We start from the raw sequence: 20,268 nt of genomic DNA, 5'->3' as shown, positions 1-20,268 counted from the left end.
ATTTTGGTTATTTATGACTGGCAGAAAATATGAAAGTTCATATTTCAAAGAAAATATTATTTTCATGTAGTTTGAATTTACGACCTATTTAAACTTAAGTACTATCAGAGTTTCTTAAAACTGTATACAATCTGATTATGAAAAAAAAAGGAGTTAGGATCTCTCAAAACAGCGGTTTGAAAAATCAAGGGGGAAAAAAATTCCACCATTGTCTAGTGCTGTTTCAGCATGGGCTGCTAACCCCCTCAATGGCTCCTATAATCAGAGAAAGTACTAAAGTTCTGCTTTTCCCAGATGACCTCTGTTTTGCAGGTTTCTAAACTTAACCAATGAGGACGCCCATAATTGATAGCTGACAATTACAGACAACTAGCCTTTATTGCAAATGAGGGGTCTTTCAAGAGAGTGCAGGTATTTGTATACATATGTTGCAACAGAACATTCCACATCTCTATCTAGGAGGAAAGTAAACTATTTAATGAAATGATCTCAAAGGAACTATGAGAGCAGTAACAGAGGAAATATCTACGTAGGCAGTCACAGCAACTGAATTAATCATGGCAATGAATAAAGTGACAGATGTCTCAGTCAAAGCCCCCTCAGCTCCTACTCATGACATGTTCCTTCTTCCATGATTAGGTTGGGGTGGGGGTAGGAAATCGTTTTTAAAAGCTTCACAATAAAATTCCAGACAGACTCTTGATTCATTACATTTCTAGTATCTTCTTACATACATTAGCAATTGTGTATAGGTGTATATCTTTTCAGTTCAACAAATTCTTACAAATAAAGGTGAGTTTGATACCGTATTTATTTGCTTTCATGAATATTTCAAGTCAGAATGCCTGATAAACTAATCTAATTTCACTTTTATATAAATAATCTGGAAAGTACTATTTACTTAAATATTATTACCAGTGTCGTTTAACTAAAATATTAATACAGTCTGAGCTGTATACACACACATTAGAGATAAACAACATTAAACTCAAACTATTACAAGTGGGAAACAAAAGCCCTTTAATTTATAGATAATATTGTAAGCTCAACACCAAAAGCAAAGGCCACAAAAGCAAAAACAAAAAAACAAAACAAAACAAAAGCAAGTAGACTACAACAAACTAAAAAGCTTGTGCACAGCAAAGAAAACCATCAACAAAATGATGGTTTCTTTCAAAAAGAGGAGAAAATACTTGCAAATCATGTATCTAGTAGTGGGGTAATATCCAAAATATACAATCAATCCATACAGCCCACCAACAAAAAACAAACCATACAATTAAAAAATAGGCATAAGATCTGAACATTTTTCCAAAGACCTACATATGACAAATAGGCACATGATGTTCAACATCACTAATTCTCAGAGAAATGCAGATCAAAACCATGAGATACCACCTCACACCTATTAGAATGGCTATTATCAAAAAGATAAGAAATAACAAATGTTGATGGGGATGTCCAAAAAAGGAACCTTTTTGTATTGATAGGACTACTATAAACTGGTACAGCCACTATGGAAAACAGTATGGAAGTTTCTCAAAAACTTAATAATAAACTACACATAATCCAGCAATTCTAAGTATTTATCCAGAGAAAACAAAATCGCTATCTCTGAAAGATATATGCACTCCCATGCTCACTGCTGCATTATTTACATTAGCCAGGACATGGAAACAACCTAACTGTTCACTGATGGATGAATGGATAAAGATGTAGTATATGTACAATGGAATATTATCCAACCATTAAAAAGAACAAGATCTCAACATTTGTGACAACATGGATGGACCCTGAGGCATTATCTAAGTGAAATAAGTCAGAAAAGGAAAGACTCATGCCTTAATGATCTCACTTATATGTAGAATATAAAAGGGGGAGGCGAGCTCACAAATATAGAGAATAAACTGATAATTGGCCAGAGGCAGGGGGTGGAATGTTAAGCAAAAAGGACAAAGGGGGGCAGCCTGGGTGGCTCAGCGGTTGAGCGTCTGCCTTCGGCCCAGGGCATGATCCTACAGACCAGGGATCAAGTCCCACATCAGGTTCCCTGCATGGAGCCTGCTTCTCTCTCTGCCTGTGTCTCTGTCTCTCTCTCTGTCTCTCTCATGAATAAATAAAATCTTAAAAAAAAAAAAAAAAAAAAAGGATGAAGGGGATCAAAAGGTATAAACTTCCAGTTATGAAATAAGTCATGGGGATGTAATGTACAGCTTGATGACTACAGTTAGTAATATCATATTGCATATTTGAAAGTTGCTGAGAGAGTAAATCTTAAAAATTCCCATGACAAGAAAAAAATGGTGATGGATTTAACTAATAATCTTTCTGCAATATATACAAATATCAAATCAGCATGTTAAACACTTAAAAGTAATATAATACTATAGATGTCAATTATACCTCAAATAAAAAATACTGCAAGTTCTATTGAGACAAGAGAGCAAAGCAAACAAAAATTTTCCATATGATCCATAAAGAATCTAACACCCATTAAAAATGTAGGAGTTGCTAATATATAGTGTTATGGACTCCATGTTTATGTCCCCCTAATATTCTCATGTTGAAGCCCTAATCCTCAGGGTGGCTGTATTTGGAGATGGATCCTTGAGGAATCAATTAAGGTTAAGTGTGCTCATATGGGTGGGGCCCTGATCTAACAGGATTAGTATCCAGTAAGAAAAGACAGAAGAGAGCTCACTCATTCGCTCTCTCCAAACACAAGGAGGAAAGAACATACAAGGACACAGAGAGAAGGTAACCATCTGCACACCAGGAAAACAATCCTCACCAGAAATTAAACCCTGCTAGACCTTGATCTTGGATTTTCTAGCCTCATGAACTGTGTGAAAATAAATTTCTCTTGTTGAAGGCATCCAGTCTGTAGTATTTTGTTATGGCAAAATAAGCAAACTAACATACACAGCAATATTATTTTATTTGATTGTTGAGTCACCTCTAATAGTAGAGTCAGCATTCTGACGAGGAAAATACAAGGCCATAGTTTAAAGGCTTACTTTGATAAATCTAGACATTTCTTTCCAGGATCACTTTGGTATGTGTGTGTGTGTGTGGGGGGGGGGGGGGGTGGTGGTGGAATGGAAATAGAAGAGATTTTTTTCAAATATATCTTCTAAAATATAATTTTCAGGATGAGAGAATATACTCTGAAACTAAAGGAATCAATGCTGAAGTCAGCACTAAAATTTGTTAAACTTTCAGGATTTTCTTAAATCTTTTTTTTAAAGATTTTTTTTAAAAGATTTTATTTATTCATCACAGACACAGAGAGAGCAAGAGGCAGAGACACAGGCAGAGGGAGAAGCAGGCTCCATGCAGGGAGCCCGATGTGGGGACTTGATCCCAGCTCTCCAGGATCACACCCCGGGCCGAAGGCGGTGCTAAACCGCTGGGCCACTGGGGCTGCCCTAGAAAGATTTTAAGTAATCTCTCCACTTAAAATGTACACTCTACACTCCCAAAATGGAGCTCAAATGCACAACTCTGGATCAAGAGTTGCACAACTCCAAGAACCAGTCAAGTGCTCCAATTTTCTTAAATCTTCTCATTTTACCAGGATCCAATCTACAAACTTACCTTCAACCAACCATCTGCTTCCCTCCTGATACAATCTAAAGAATATCTCCTATCCTGTTTGCTAGGTCCCATTTTGTGAATCTTTGAAACTGAGTTGAATTAATTATTCTCATTTCTTCCTATAATTATCTGTAACTATTTTCTCTCTAATCACTGTTTCCCATTAGTTGTTCCCAAAAATAAAATAAGCACCCAAAGCAAAAACAAAAAAACTTCCTTCAACCTCAACTTCCTTCTGGCTACAGTCCTCTTCCCCTTCAGAGCCAACTTTTAAGGTGACCAAACTAGTAGTCAGCCTTATTATCCCACAATCAGTGGGCTACCCTCACCACTCTTGCAAATTCCTCTCTTGAAAGTCAACAATGACACCTTTCAGTCCTTGTTTTAAGTCCTCATCAAACATCTAACACCTTTGAATATCCTCCTTGAAGCAGTCATCCTTAAGTTTGTTATACCACACTTATTTTTCCCTCATCTTCCCTCATTCTCATTTTCAAATCTATTCTGGCACTATTCCTTAAATGTTGCTTGTTGTGGTTTTTTTTTTTTTAATTTTATTTATCTATTTTATATGATGAGGGTGGGAATGGGGAGAAGGAGGAACAGAGGGAGAGGGAGAGAATCTCCAGCAGACTCCATGCAAGAGTGAAGCCCAATGCAGGGCTCGATCCCACAACCTGAGCCAAAGCCAAGAGTCGGATGCTTAACTGACTGAGCCACCCAAGCATCCCAAATGTTGATATTTTTCAAGTTTCCAGTCTAGTACCTTGTTGCTTTTTTTGCTTTTTTTCATTCCATATATTCACCTTCATAAGCTTACCTACTTCTACATCATTTATGGATGATTAAGTCTCAATATCTGTCTCCAGCTAAGATCCTTCTCATGACTAGGACCCATACATTCATTAATCTAGTAGATACGTCGTTAGGCATATGTGACTTCAACAAATCCACAAGTAAAGAAATAAGTTTCCCCCCTTGATTCCTCCTCCCCATCTCCTACATTCAAGCAAGTTCTACTGAGTTCACATCCTAAATAGATCTGAATCCATTCACTTTCAACATTCCCAGAGCTGCTTTCCTAGTACAAACTAACAACTGTCTGACATTTCTGAAAACCCTTGCAGCTGGGTCCCATGTCCCAAATCTTAACCCCTTTAATTCATTTTTCACATTTGGAGTCACAGCGATCTTCCTAAAATACAAACCAGATCTTCTCACTCACCTGCTCTGCTCTTTTAGAATAAAATCAAACTTTTTCCAAAGCCTTTAAGGTTCTGAATGACTTACATCTCTGCTAATCTCTTCATCATAATCTCCTGCTCTCACTTAAGATACTCCATTTTCTTTCCCTTCTCCCACACACACATTCTCTGCTCCAATGATCTTGACAAGGTCACCTGCTCAAACATTCTTTTAGGCATACTCTCTCATTCTTCTGCCTCTGCATAAAATATCTCCTTTGCCTAAAACACTCTTTCTTCTTGCCTATTCCCTGACCACTTAACACAACTACTCACTACCCAAAAATATCCTCCTCCATCTTCAGGTTCAGTATCAACATCACTTCCTCTAGGAAATTTCTAACTTCCCAAGTGTATGTTAAGTTCACAGAGTTCATATACTTGACTCTACAATATCATTTGTATTGTCATGCCATACTACTCTTAAGCTCCACAAGGCAGGGACCATGACTGTTCTCACCTGTACTTTGTCAAAAAGCTTTGTAAATTAAGTCAACTTTATTGAGACATGATGCACAGAGTAAAATGCAGAAATTTTAAGTGTACAGTTAAATAAATTAACACTGCATTAGTTAGTATCTGCCCAAACAAGATATAAAATATTACCATCACACCAGAAAGTTCTTTGGTGCCCTTTGCAATCAGTTCCCTCATTTTGACCCAGCTGATCTGATTTGTATCACAAGATTAGTTTTGCCTGTAATATAATCAGATATAAATAGAATCATATTATGTAGTACTGTATCATCTAAAATCTTTTACTTATTAGCATAATGCTTTGGAAATTCATCTATGTTACTGCATGTATATAGTTAGTTCCCCTTTTACTGCTGAATTGGACTGATAAACTACTCTGTTCACCCAAAAACCTGTTAATAGACATTAAGATTCTAACTATTAGGGCAGCCCAGATGGCTCAGCAGTTTAAGCGCCGCCTTCAGCCTAGGGCGTGATCCTGGAGACTCGTGATCGAGTCCCGCGTCAGGCTCCCTATATGGGGGCTGCTTCTCCCTCTGCCTCTCTCTCTCTCTCTCTCTGTCTGTCTCTGTCTCTCATGAATAATAAAATCTTTAAAAAATAAAAAAATAAAAGATTGTAACTATTAGTGTACAAGTCTTTTGTGAGCATGCTTTCATTTTTAAAGATTTTATTTATTTGACAGAGAGAGAGCATAAGCAAGGAAAATGACAGGCAGAGAGAGCCTGATGTGGGACTCAATCCCAAGATCCTGGGATCATGATCTGAGCTGAAGGCAGACCCCTGACTGAGCCACCTCTGACTGAGGCGCCCCATTTTCTTGCATATATACCTTGAAACAGAAATGCTGTGTCACAGAATAAGTTTATATTTAACATTATTTAGAAACTGCCGAATTGTTTTTCAAGGTAACAACATAATTTTACACAACTACCAATAAAGTATGAAAGTTCTGGTTACTCCAAGTCCTCAGCTTGGTACTGTCAGTATTTTTAATTTTAGTCATTTAAAAAAAAAGGAATGCAAAAAAATAAAATAATATGGAACACTTCATAAATTTGTGTCATCCTTGCACAAGGGCCATGTTAATCTTCTCTGCATCATTCCAATTTTAGTTGATATGCTGCAATGCAAGCACTCATTGTGGGTTTTTTGTTTTTGTTGTTTTTAGATTTTATTTATTTGAGAGAGAGAGAGAAAGAAAGAGGGAAAGAGCAGGAGGAGGGACACGGGGGAGGGAATCTTAAGTAGACTTTGCTGAACGTGCAGGCCAACATGGGGCTTGATCTCATGGCCCTGAGATCATGACCTGAGCCAAAACCATGAGTCAGACACTTAACCGACTGAGCCACCCAGGAGCCCCAAGCACTCATTGTGATTTTAATATACACTTCACTGATGACTAAAGGTGTTGAACATCTTTTCATGTGCTAATTGTTCATATATAAACATACACATATTTATGAATGGTTTATATACATATACACACATACATTTATGTATATACATATAGATTGTTCACGTCTTTTGGATTTGTTCCAAATATATATAATATATATATAAATGATATATTAGGGAACAATTTGAGCAATGTGAATTTCATATTTACTTCTGTAAATACTGTCCACAAGAAATACTAAGTGAACACAGAAATTGCACCCTGCTAAACTGAGGCACAAAATACACAAAACACATACACTTCAGCAACAGACCTGCAACTTCAATTCTTGTTACAAGCTATATTCATCCACATTTGATGCTACAATTTCGTCTGATTTGAGACTTTCCTTCAGCCACTTCACAATAACTGACAAGCTGCAAACCCTTCCCAATTCTCATTTCTACAAGCAAACTTCCAATTGCTTTCAATATAAAGGGCAATACTTATTGTAGTATTTATGTATTTAGTTATTTAATATATATAAAACTATGCTTTTGTTAGGTTCCTATCTTTTTTATTTGTCACTAATAAAGTTTTTGGTTTTGTGCCCTTAATGCATTTTCTCCTTAAGTCCTGTGATTTTTAACAGTATGTTGTTTTTTAGGAATATGTATTTTGCAGTAGAGCAAAACTGCCTGTAGGAGTGATAGGAACAAATACCTTCACCTTTCTCCTGATCTTAGGGTGAAACCCTGAATAAACCACCACTTAGCACGATTTTAGTTGTAGGCTTTCCATATTACTCTTGGTCAAATCGAGGATATTTCCTTTTATTCCTAAGTTTGCTAAGAGTTTTGGAGACAAATTTGTACTGAATTTTGTCAAAAGCTTTTCCAGTAAGGATCTATGTGATTTTATGATTTTTTCTACTTTTTTCTGTAAACATGCTAAATTACATCAATTCATTGATAATTTCAAAGTCGAATCACCACCCATATATTCCTGGGACAATCTCAACACTGTTGTGGTATACTGTCCTTTTCCTATACTGCTATATTCAATTTGTTAGTATTTTCCTTTTTTAAAAATAAGATTTTATTTATTTTGATTTCTCATAAGAATGGCAACTATCATTTATCACTTACTGTTCTCTTTTATGCTGTTTCTTTTTTTACATAGATTTTCTATGTATTACTGGTTTTTACCAGTTTGATTATATACCTAAGTGTGTTTTTCTATATATTTACTTGCTTAGGATTTCCTGAGTTTCTTCAACACAGATTGTTTTCTCCCCAAATATGAAAAATTAATAACCATTATTTCTTTAAGGTTGAGATATAATCTAGATACAATTTACTTAAATTCACTTTTAAAAAGCAATTTCAATAGTTTTTAATATATTCACAAGGTATACAGCAATCACCACTATCAAATTATATAACTCCAGAAAGAAACCTTGTATTTGTAAGCAGTCACACCAATTTATTTTCTGTCTCTATAAATTTTGCAAATTTTGGACGTTACATATAAATGAATCACAATATGCATACAATACACGGCCTTTTGTGTCTTCCTTCTTTCACTTAGCATGACATTTCAGGGTTCATCAATGCTATAGCATGTATCAGTACTTTACTCCTTTACATGACCAAGTTATACAGTTGACCCCTGAACAAGTGGTGAGGGGTGCCAACCCACACCTCTTCCCATGAAGTTGAAAATCTGCATATAACTTCTGACTCCCCAAAAATTTAACTACCAGTAACCTACTGTTGACTGGAAGCCTTATCAGTAACATAAGCAATTGATCACATATTCTGTTATATGTCTTATATATATTCTGTTCTGTATTTTATAATAAAGCTACAGAACAGAAAATATTAAGGAAAAGAAAATACATTTACAGTACTGTACTATATTTATAAAAAAAATCTATATGTAAGTGGACTCACACAGTTTAAGTCCATGTTGTTCGGGGGTCAACTATACATTAGTTCCATTGATATTGCATTGATATACATTTTGTTTTTCCATTCATCAGTTTTTGAGCACTGGGGTTGCTTCCACTTTTTGGCTATTATGACTACTGCTGCTGTGAACATCCATGTACAAGTTTTGGGGTGGACATATGTTTTCAATTCTCTGGGGTATATAACTAGGACTGGAATTGGTGGGTCGTATGGCAAGTCTACATTTAATCATTTGAGGAACTGCCAAACTCCAAAGCAATTCTCCACTGTTCTCCAAAGCAGTGCATCATTTTACATTTCTAATAGCAACATGTAACATCTGGGAGTACCAATTAATCCATTCTCTAACACCTGTTATTATTTAACTTTTTGATTATAGCTCTATTTGTAGGCTGAAGGGATAATTCAATAGTGTCTGTCTTTAACAACTATTCTGAGTTTCACTTCACTTCTGTGCTTGCTGGCTATTTATATATCTTCTTTGGAGAAATGTCTACTCAGATACTTTGCCCATTTTTTCTTTTTTACTTTGCCCATTTTTAATTAAGTTATTTACCTTTTTATTATTGAATTCTAGGAGTTCTTTACATATTATGGACATGACTCTTCTTAGATATATGATTTTGCAAATATTTTCTCTTATGGGTTGTCTTTTCACTTCCTCTGAAGCACAGAAATTTTTCATTTTGATCAAGTCCAATTCACCTGTTTTTCCTTTCCTTTGGTTGTTTGTGCTTTAAGAACTATACCTAAGAAATCACTGCCCAATGCAATGTCACAAAATTTATTTTTTTCTAAGAGCTTTATCATTTTAATTCTTATATTTAGATCTCTGAACCATTTTTACTTATTTTTTTAAAGAGATCACTTTCATTCTCTGACATGTAGGTATCCAGTCGTCACAGCACAATCTGTTGAAAAATTATTCTTTCCCTCACTGAACTGTCTTGGCACTCATACAGATAATCAAGTGTCCACATATGTATGTGTTTTTATCTTGACTCACACTTGTACTCCATTGATTTATGTCTGTCCTTATGCCAATATCATGGAGTTTGAGTTAATGTAGCTTTGAAATCAAGAAATGGGAGTCTACTCATTATTTGTTAAAAACACTTTTCTGAATTATTCCCTTTCCTCTCCTTCTAGGACTCTAAGTATATGTATATTAGATTGCTTCATATTACCCTAGAGGCCATCAGGACTCTCTCCACCCACGCCAGCACCAATTTTCTTCTCTCAGTTCTTCATATTGGATAATTTCTATGGATCTGACTTCGAGTTCACCATCTTGTGCCATCTCCAATTCACCATTAAACCCACCAGTGAATTTTTCATTTCAGATATTTCTCTTCTCAGTTCTGCAATTTCATAATCTTATTTTAAGTCACTGAGTAAATAGTTGCTTTAATTCATTTTTCCTAATTCCAAATATGGGTTGTCTCAGGGTCAGTTTCTATCAATAGCATTTTCCCCTTCATATGGTTCAAGTTTTCCTGCTTATTTGCATGTATAGTAAATATTTGTTGTATGCTGGATACTATAAATACAGTGTAAAGATTCTAGATTATTCTATCTTTCTTGGTGAGTTTTGTTTTGCCCAGTAACCTCTCCTTGATCCCTAAAAGGCCTAATTTTACACTTTATTAGAGCAAATCCAGAGCAATCTTTACTGTATAATAGGAGTTAGCAAACTTCTGTAAAAAGCTAGATAGTAAATATATTAGACTTGTGGGCCACACAGTGTCCATAGCTCAACTTTGCCCTCATAGCCCCAGAGTAATATGTAAATGAATTAGAATGGGTGGCTGCATTTTAAAACAAATTTATTTATAGTCACTAGAATTTATATTCCACATAATTTTCAAGTTTCACTAAATACTATTCTTTTTAAAGAAATTTTTTAGCCACTAAAATATATAAAAGCCATTCTTAGAACACAAGCCATATAAAAATCATCAGTAAGTCAGATTTAGTACAGACCATCATTTGCTAATCCTGCTCCGAGATAAAATTATTACTCCTATAGCAGGTCTTTCTGGTCTCAGATAAATGTTTAGTATGTTAACTAGGTCACTCTACCCTGGATGGACTGGAATTCAGTATCTCCAGGTATAATAGGAATTGTCCCACTCTAAAATGCATTCTCTATCTGACTTTGTATGCATGTACAGCCCAACTCTCAGTAAAGAACTTTTGGGAAACTCACACTTATACTTTTCCAATACCCTGCTTGGCAAATTCCAGCTGCTTCAGTAGCCCAGAACTCCAATGTTTACATTCTTAACTCAGCAGGACTTCCCTGCTCTGCTTGAGTTCCACTCCCCATGACACAGTCAGGAAACTGCCTTGAAACACAGAGATGGGCTAAATGTGGTGCTCACCTTGTTTGTTCTCTTTCTCTCTAATGTCCAGTGCCTGAAAAGAGTTCTACTTCATATATTTTGTCCATTTTTATAGCTGTTTATGGCTGGAGGAAAAATCCAATCCAATTACTCTGTCATAGCTGAAAAGCAGATGTTAACCTCAATAAATATTTGATGAATAAATTAATGACTAAACAAACCATATCTTAAAAAGTTTTAAGTATACATGACCCTCCATGCTCTCCACCTCTTCACACCTTTCTGTAATCCCTTCCCATAGGCTATAGGCAGGATCTTGATTTGCATTTAACCAAAAGAACACAGCAAAGGCTATAGGATCTTACTCCTATAATTAAGTCACACCATATAAAACTCCAATCTTGCTAAAAGACTAGCTTTAAAGATTTTTCATTGACTCGGTGAAGTAAACTGCCACACTGGGAAAGTCCACATAGCAAGGAACTTTAAACAGCCTTTAGGTGCTGAGTTTAGCCACTAGCAGTCAACTGAAGAAAGGGCCCTCAGTCCTACAATCACAAGGTAATGAATTCTGCAATCAACATGAGTGAGCTTGGAAGAAGATTCTCAGTCTTCAGACAAGAATGAAGCTCAGCCAATACCATGATTACAGTGAGGCCCTAAGCAGAAGATCCACAGAAACTGCGAGATAATAAATGTGTTATTTTAAGCTGCTACATTTGTGTGATGTGTTACACAGAAACAGAAAACTAATATAACACACTATTGATAGATACTACAAAACAACTACCAATATTTAGAGCTGGCAAATACATGCAGCAGAAGCATGGGAATGAAGTGCACTCAAGAACAAGGAAAGCTACCTCAGACCTATGTCATCAACACACAGTGGAAAAAACAGATATAGTAAATTACCTCAGGGAGACACAGTGACTCTTGGCCTAGCAAGAGAGAATGTGACCATCAGAACAGCAGTGTGGGCAGTCATACAAATATAATTAAAGAACAGTCATAACCAGTGGTAGTGCCTTCCAAGCACTGTCGGAAAGATAGAGAATATCTTGTTCCAAAAACCTAATTTTGTCTAGGTTCAGCAGGATTTTGTACAGAACCACTTACCTTAATGCTGACCCTCTTTGACCTCACAAATGTGAGCTCTTAACACTAATTATTGGTCAAAATTTAAAATTAAAATTTGTGCTCTAATTAAAACCAAAATACACCAATTTAGCACCCTGTTATCAGAAGACAAAGAAGAACACCAAGTTATTGCTGATTTTGTTTACTCACTAAACTTTAAGATATGCAATAGAACTAATCATTTTAAAGAACCACTACATTCATGTTACTAAATTTTTGAATCACCCAACGAATTTTTCATTTTAAAAATTCTACACACTGTAAGCAACTTTTTGATTAGAATGCAGCTTTGCAAGCAGCATACCTATAAGAATAATACAAATATCAAAGGAGAAAACCAAAGTAGCAAAAGGTTAGCAACTGGCAAATCCAGGTAAAAGGTATGTGGATGTTCACTAGACAACTCTCAACTCTCCCAGCACAGATTTAAATTTTTTTTAATAGAAAAGTGAAGAAAGAAATAAGATAATGTTCTCAGTAAGCTAAGAAGTTTAGGGATAAAAATGTCCTTGAAGCTAATTAGAAAAGTCTGAAGAAGTTACCATTTTCACTTGTTTTGGTAAATGGAGAAAGGAAGCAAAGTAAATATCCAAATCCACGTTTTAAAGCACTAAACACTTTACAATTATATAATGCTTCTCTCTCAGAACTCCAAAAATAATATAAAAATTTCTAAAAACATTAATTTTCTGAATCATCCTTACATAGTCTTTTGGTTCTTTACACAATATTTTTAACTTTTAAATCTGCACTGTTCTCCAAACTCTTGTTATCAACATGTGGTAACACTGCATTACCTGTGAACTTGTTAAAAATAACCTCAAAAGCCAAACTATGAAAGGAGCCCATGTGTCCACTGATAGATGAATGGATGAAGAAGAAATTATATAATGGAATATTATTCAGCCATAAAAAAGAATGAAATCTTGCCACTGGCAACAACATGGATAGAGCTAGAGTATAATGCTAAGTAAAATAAATCAGAGAAAGACAAATACCATATGATTTCATTCATAGGTGTAATTTAAGAAACCAAACAACAAAGGGAAAAAAAAAGAGACAAACAAGAAACAAATCCTGAACTATAGAGAATGAACTGATGATTACCAGAGCAGAGGTGGGTGGGGGGATGGGGAAAATAGGGGATGGGTGTTAAAGAGTACACTTATCATGATGAAAAAAATAAATATGTATTTATTCATAGCTTCACTCATTGATGGCCTACAGTCTTTACAGTGAAGGATTATTAATTTAATCTATTATATAATGAAACTGTAGTGACGGTAAAACAAGATTAGAATAATGGCTAGTAGAATAATTCAAGCTGTTTATACTCGTATATCTATTGCACTTGTGTGTTAGGTTAGCTGTTAAGGAGCTAATCAGGAGAATGATCATTAATGTATGATTGTAAAGTGTAAAAGTTCTTCTACAATAGGTAATGTTGCATCTTGGAAACCTACCTGGAATGGATATGTCACCAAGATATAAAGTGTCTGAACCTATAATTTCATTTTGACAAAGCTATATAATTTTTACTAATACCTCATGAAATGAAAAGACACAGTAGTTATGACATTGGCTTGGCATCAGTAGGAAGAAGTTTGATACCTTCCCTTATTATACATTTATGTAAAAAGATTCTTCAAATGTATGATATGGGGGGGCATCCATGTAGTCATTTGAGATAAGCAGTTGTTAATTCCACTATTGCTATTTGTGGTTTAGATGCAAATTCCTCTCAAATTATGAAAATTATTGTTACTGCTGATAGTGAAATGAATGAATATATGTTGGATGAGATCGTATTTCATGTTGTGTACATATCTGGATGATCAGAGTGAGCTGGTGGCACTCTTGAAACGTAAAGAAAGTGTGGTGGGAAAGGCTAACACCTTTGTGTTTACAAAATAAATTTTTGCTCAGGTTAAGTTAAACGTCTGAAAATAATGGGAGTTGGTGAGCAAATCCTCCTATAATGCTTCAATCGATAAGACATAATGAAATTATGCTAATACACAGTATGCATCCTGGAGAAAAAAACCCAAGGATCAATTAGCTAGAAGTTAAGTCCTGTCAGGACTCCTACTGTGAATAAGAATATAAAACATAAAGATCAGAGTATGGCTGGTAATCATTTAATATTTCCCCCATGGAGGGTTGTTTGTCAACTAAATAATTTTACTCTTACAGGCATGGCAATCATTATGGTAGCTGATATAAAACATGCTCATGTGTTGACATCTATGCCGACTGTGCACATATAATGAACTTGTGCAATAAAGTCTAAAAATCCAATGGAAAAAAATAGAAACAAATTAAAAAATAAAAATACAGAACGTCTGCTCTCAGCCCAAACCTACAGAATCAGAATCAAAATGGGTACCTTAACAAGACACAAAGGTAATTTGCAGGCACACTGAAGTTTGAAAGGCACCACTCTAGACGTTAAAATTCATTTATGTTACATAAAATTCATTACGTTATTTATTAGCCACTATATATCTATTCAAATGACAAGCAGCAAAGTCAGTTAAAAATTAAAGAAAATATCTGAAAACTACTTAACAGTTATTCATTCTCCTCCAAGAATTCAGTCTGAACCACTGAAAAGATCAAATGTGTATGTGTGGTAGAGGCAGAGAGGGTTTCTTGAGGAGTTTATAATTGTATAAAACCTAATCAAAATCAATTAATATCTTTGAAAGCAACTGTAAAAGAAATAAATTCCAAGTTGTCTGGTTAAAATACAGAAATCATTTGACATACTCAGTAGCATTAAAGATAAAATACATACTGACACATCAACTGACATAAAGTTGTTAACAAATTCAATCTATTGTAAAACTATTATCTAGAAACTAAAGACAAAACAAAACCCTGCTTCCTCACTCTAAAAGCATTTGCTTTTCTACCTGTAAATGTCATACTGTTTCATTATAATCAATCAAAAACCATAAAGTAGTATAACAGAAATGGGACTACATTAAACAGGATAAGCCATCAATAAACACATGGGGACAACTTTTGAGGAAAGCTTATAACCCTAAATAAAGGGAACAGTATACAAAAAGAAATCTGGGTAATAATTTTCCTCCAATATGGGCCAGGGCAGGAAGTGTAAGAACAGCTGATAGAAATACATTGGTAGCTTGAGCAAATTTAAAACACCTTCTATAATATCCTTATTAGCTCTAAGATTCTGTTTTCTATTTAATTTCTCTAATAAACTTCTCATCTGGGAAGAAAATGGTGACCTACTAAAGACCTCAAAGAGCGATTCATTTAAAAATACCAAGAATATACCCATTATACGTTAACACAAAAATCCTATTATCTGTGAAAAATAACCATATTTTCTAGAACAACAAAAACTTAGGAAGAATACTGGCACTGTTTTACAGTTTTGCAAATATCTTTAATGTTTGGGTTTGTAGAAACAGATGAATTATTTGCTTCTACATTCAGTGTTCTACAATGTTATTTTGATTAATTTACACAAATATATAGACTTATAAAATATGTAGCTGGGAAAAGAAGTAGCATTTTAACAGACTTTTCAGGTCTGTGGATATTGTTTTTTGATACTACACCAGATTCAATAAAATAATTATAATATTAATGTGGAAACTGAAAGCATATCAATAAACATTTTGATCTGTTATATTAAAATCCCTAATTCTGACCTTGCATTTTGAATGGATCTTTTTCACATGCATTATTTTTTAACATCATGCATTAACCATCTGGAAAGTATTTGTTTACTGAATTAATGTAAATCTTTTCTAAATGTTGACACATTACATAAAATTTCTTAAGAATCAGATCTGTTAAATAACCACCGATCTCATCAGAAAATTGTTTTAAGAATAATAAAGTTGTCAAGGTCATGGTAGCAGATATGTTCTCCAAAATTCTGATTTTCACTTAGAAGTACATTTTATCACTGGCAACAAATACTGTCGTCATTGCAATGAGAGATTCACTTTATTTAAGAAACTGTCTTACAAATATCCAAGTCTGAATAAACACACTTTGTATCAGTCACTCTTTCAAATAAAAAATGGTGTTTTATGAAAAAAGTGGCTTGTTCACCTTGACTTCAAACAAGGGCATAAGTGCTTTTCCTTAAGACAACCATCACAGTTGACATACAGCAGGGTGCTTTATATGTACCCTCCATTTCAACACATAGGAGATTAAAAAGACATGTACTGAAGAGTTAAGATTAATATTAATCAATAATTTGTACTGCTTCATCCAGAACAGTCTTAAGTGAAACTGATGTTCTTCCTACTGTTAAGTGTGTGGCAGTGAAGAATAAAATAACCACTTGCACAGTGTGGTGCACTGCCCGGCTTTGTGCTTTGGTGCCAAGAGTTTTACCCACTATCTCTTTTGCAGATCAGTACAAACGTAAACACAGAGGAAAGGGTAAACAGCATCTTATTATTATGATGGAAACAGATTTGACCTCAGGGATCCTTTGAAAGAGCTTTGGGTACCCCTATGGATCCACAGACTGCTTACACTAAAACAAGCATAACAATTCTAAGCCTTTCCTATTATTATTACAATCTACTGATTCAGTCAGTCAGTAATTACAGAGGGTTTGGTATGTAGTGCCAGGTAGGTACTATAAAGTGTCACAGTGTTTGTCTTTGTGTCATTCACTCATGTATCTATCCCAAGCTTCTAGAACAGTGCCTGGCTGGTGCACAGCAGGTTTCTGATATTTGTTGAATCAATAAATAAATGGGCAGCTATGATATATTTTAACTTAGATTCTAAATGCTTAGAATGCATCTCTCTCATATAAATAATCTAATTATGAAAATTATTTTTCAACATAATGGGAAAAACTAACATGTTAGGCAATATGGAACCTCTACAGTCATTATACTTGGAGTAGTTTTATTTTCATACAGGTCTAAACTTAAATTATTATATATACAGGCAGTCTTTGCTTTGCAAGGTACCATGGTAACTGAAAGTCATGCACATCAGAACCATATCCTCACTTTGGTTCCATGGTAACTAAATTCTGTAGTAACATGGTACTGTGCAAAGCACATTAGTATAAAAGACAGGGAAATAAATGCCAATGACCCATACACTCAATTTTAGCAAAATGGGAAGGAAAGTATCTTAGGAAGAATGGGTGAGCAATCTTTGGGCAGTGACTGAATGAGTGCCCCCTACAGGAAAGCAAATTAGACACCTAAAATGACTTCAAGTTCTTAACATGCTTCACTCCCACAATCCATCGCCCTTTGAGAATCACTGCCTGGTGATGAACTAATTAATAGAGGTATTTCAATCCTTCAGTGGTATTTGTGAATTGCTTAGGGAGCAAGACCTGAAGAATCAAGGTGGTAAAGGGGAAAGACAGACTACTTTATGAACTATTAGGACAATATTAAGTTACAATAAATCTGGACTGGTCTTAAAAACTACAGGAACTGAAATTTCTCAAAACATACTCAGATCAAGCCTTTGGACTTCTGTGTCCTAACCCTTCTCACAATTCAATCGTAATAGCCTTAGAGTTACTCAACAGTATTAAGTTGTACTCCTCCCCACTCCCATGCCCACATCTAAACTCAGGATTTTATTCTCTCTATTTGATTTTTTTAAATGAATATATAAATATTCCAAAATATTACAAATTTTAAACATAGTGTATTCAGCTCCAGCAAATAGGCATTTATACATTAAGTGTTTAAATGGCTCTGCCAAGAGTTAGGAATAAACTCAAAGATATATGTATGAACACTAGCGGCAGCTTAGCATTAAAAAAATGTGTCATAGAAGCAATATACAACTTCACTTAAAAAAAAATTCTACTCCAAGTCTACTTACTAAGTACCACAAATGGGAGAAATGGGAAATGCTATTTAAACTATACCTTAAAATGTACTGTGATGTTCCAAGGAAGAGCTGAACTTGATGCAAGAAGATCAAATAGCAAACCAATTGGATAATGCCTAAAAATGAAAGAGTACGTTTTAAGAAAGAATATTTTAAAGTTATAACTACAACTCCAAAATAAATTTCAGCACATATTGTAACATCAAATATCAGGGGCCTTTACCCACAAATCATAGAACACAGTTAACTGCCTAAGCTAATATGGTAGAGTTTCCCCGTATCAGTTTTCTTCTAAGCATTTCATTCCCCAATGAAACCTCAATATACATAATGGAATTGTGCCAAAGCATCTTTTATCAGCCATGACAACTGTTAGATCACAGTACTGCAGTATCTGATTATTATCCCAGTATTCACATTGGACAACAGTTTTTTAAAGCTTAAACATATTAAAAAAAATTTTAAACCTAAAATATTAGAAAATTTTAAGAACTAAGAAAAGCGCCTCAAAAAGGCATGCAATCATCCCTTTTGTGGTTATTACTATTAACACTATGGAATGTCTTTTATTTATGCGTATATATATAAATATAGATTAGGCTTCTTTTACAAAACACTATAACCTGCTTTTTTCATAAAACAGCACATCAACATTTTCCAAAGTCACTGAATACTTTTCTGCAACCTCAGACTAAAGTTTTTTACAAAAACAAATTTTGGACTTCCTAAATAAGAGAACATTTCCTAATATAATCATTACTCACAATGAAGTAAATTATTTAGCAATAAACAAAGGTTAATAATACAAACCTTGCAGATTTCAATGAACAAATCTTACATGTTAAATCATCCTTTTAAAGAATCTAAAGTGGCTTAAATAATGAAACAGAATTAAACAATACTTCCAATAAAAGCAAAAAGAAGACTACTTGGTGTCATGCACAATCCTGTTCTCTTGATGTTAGTGAGTTATTCCTAGATTTAGAAGCTGAAAAATTTGGCAATACATCTAATTCCCCTAAAAATGAGTGACCAAATACATTGTCTAACCAAGATTCAAATATTAACTAATATTAGTTATTTTTGCTTACATCTACATAATACAATTGTAAAAATCACTAGAGATCATGTATTATTTAGAAAGAATTTAGAATGAATGCCCTACTAGTAAAATAAAAGGTGGGTATTTTTAGTCATGTATGTGTTGTATCTCTTAATAATAACCCTTAAACTACTCTTATTTGAAAGTTGGCGTCTAACACAAATCTTTCATAACCAAATATGAATACTGAAGGAAATTTTGGACTACCAAGTAATAGAATGATTCATTCAGAAACATTTCAGAAACTAGAAAAAATCCTTGGTCAAAAATTAAAATAAAAATAATATTCTGAAAAACAAAAATACTGCATTACATAAAGTTATACGTTCTATCCAACTCTGGTCCTTCTCTCTGAACTTCCTAAAATTGTACAAGCTTTACATAATGTCTTGCATTTTTTACAAAAACAGACTTTTTCAGTCCTCATTCTATTCCAGGAACTCTATTTCATTATTCTAGGAATTATTTAATATTATTTATCAATTATTCCCAACTATGCTTAAAAAAGGGGCATCTGGGTGGCTCGGTGGTTGTGTGTCTGCCTTTGGCTCAGGACGTGATCCCAGGGTCCTGGGATCGAGTCCCACATTGGGCTCCCCATGAGCTCCTCCCTCTGCCTGTGTCTTTCCCTCTCTCTCGAATAAATAAATAAAATCTTAAAAAACAAAAAAAAAGACGAAAATAGTGACAATTCGGAAAAATAATGGCATCCTAGAAGGATGATATGATATTGTGTCCTTCCATTTTCTCATTGTTTCATCTAAAATATTACATCAGGGACATCTGGGTGGCTCAGCGATTGAGGGGCTGTCTTTGGCTCAAGTCATGATCCTGGGGTTCCGGGATCAAGTCCTGCACTGGACTCCCTGCATGGAGTCTGTTTCCCCCTCTGCCAATGTCTCTGCCTCTCTCTCTCATGAATAAATAAATAAAATCTTTTAAAAAATGAAATAAAATAAAATATTACATCATATTTCAAGGAAGTATAAAGTAAGGATGTAGACCCCATCTTTGGAGTCTGTTTTTATCTATCTTAATACAGCTGAAAATTCAAAATGTCTTATTTTCCATGCATAATGGGAAAAAAAGGAAAATTGACAAGGGAAGATGTTACTCAATTATTAGATAAATCAGAAGGTTT

At 34.5% G+C, this 20,268-nt stretch overlaps 1 protein-coding gene, 1 non-coding gene and 1 pseudogene across 5 annotated transcripts in view; all 3 read right to left on the bottom strand.

Moving 5' to 3' along the window:
• ATG5 (autophagy related 5) overlaps window positions 1-20,268 on the bottom strand; it is a 127,662-nt gene that overhangs the window by 81,223 nt on the left and 26,171 nt on the right. For all 4 annotated transcript variants that reach the window (XM_077902922.1, XM_077902918.1, XM_077902920.1 and 1 more), the window contains one exon: window positions 18,063-18,141. In XM_077902922.1, coding sequence (XP_077759048.1) covers window positions 18,063-18,141 — 79 coding nt within the window. The remainder of the gene's footprint in view (window positions 1-18,062; window positions 18,142-20,268) is intronic.
• On the bottom strand, window positions 6,353-6,456 carry LOC144317981 (U6 spliceosomal RNA). Its single transcript, XR_013383844.1, has one exon. It is a non-coding gene; the product is annotated as a U6 spliceosomal RNA (small nuclear RNA).
• Window positions 13,775-15,464, bottom strand: LOC144317865 (cytochrome c oxidase subunit 1 pseudogene; annotated as a pseudogene).

The sequence above is a fragment of the Canis aureus genome, chromosome 7 (assembly GCF_053574225.1).
Source record: "Canis aureus isolate CA01 chromosome 7, VMU_Caureus_v.1.0, whole genome shotgun sequence".
Lineage (NCBI taxonomy): Eukaryota > Metazoa > Chordata > Mammalia > Carnivora > Canidae > Canis > Canis aureus.
This window is presented reverse-complemented; position numbering and strand designations above follow the sequence as displayed.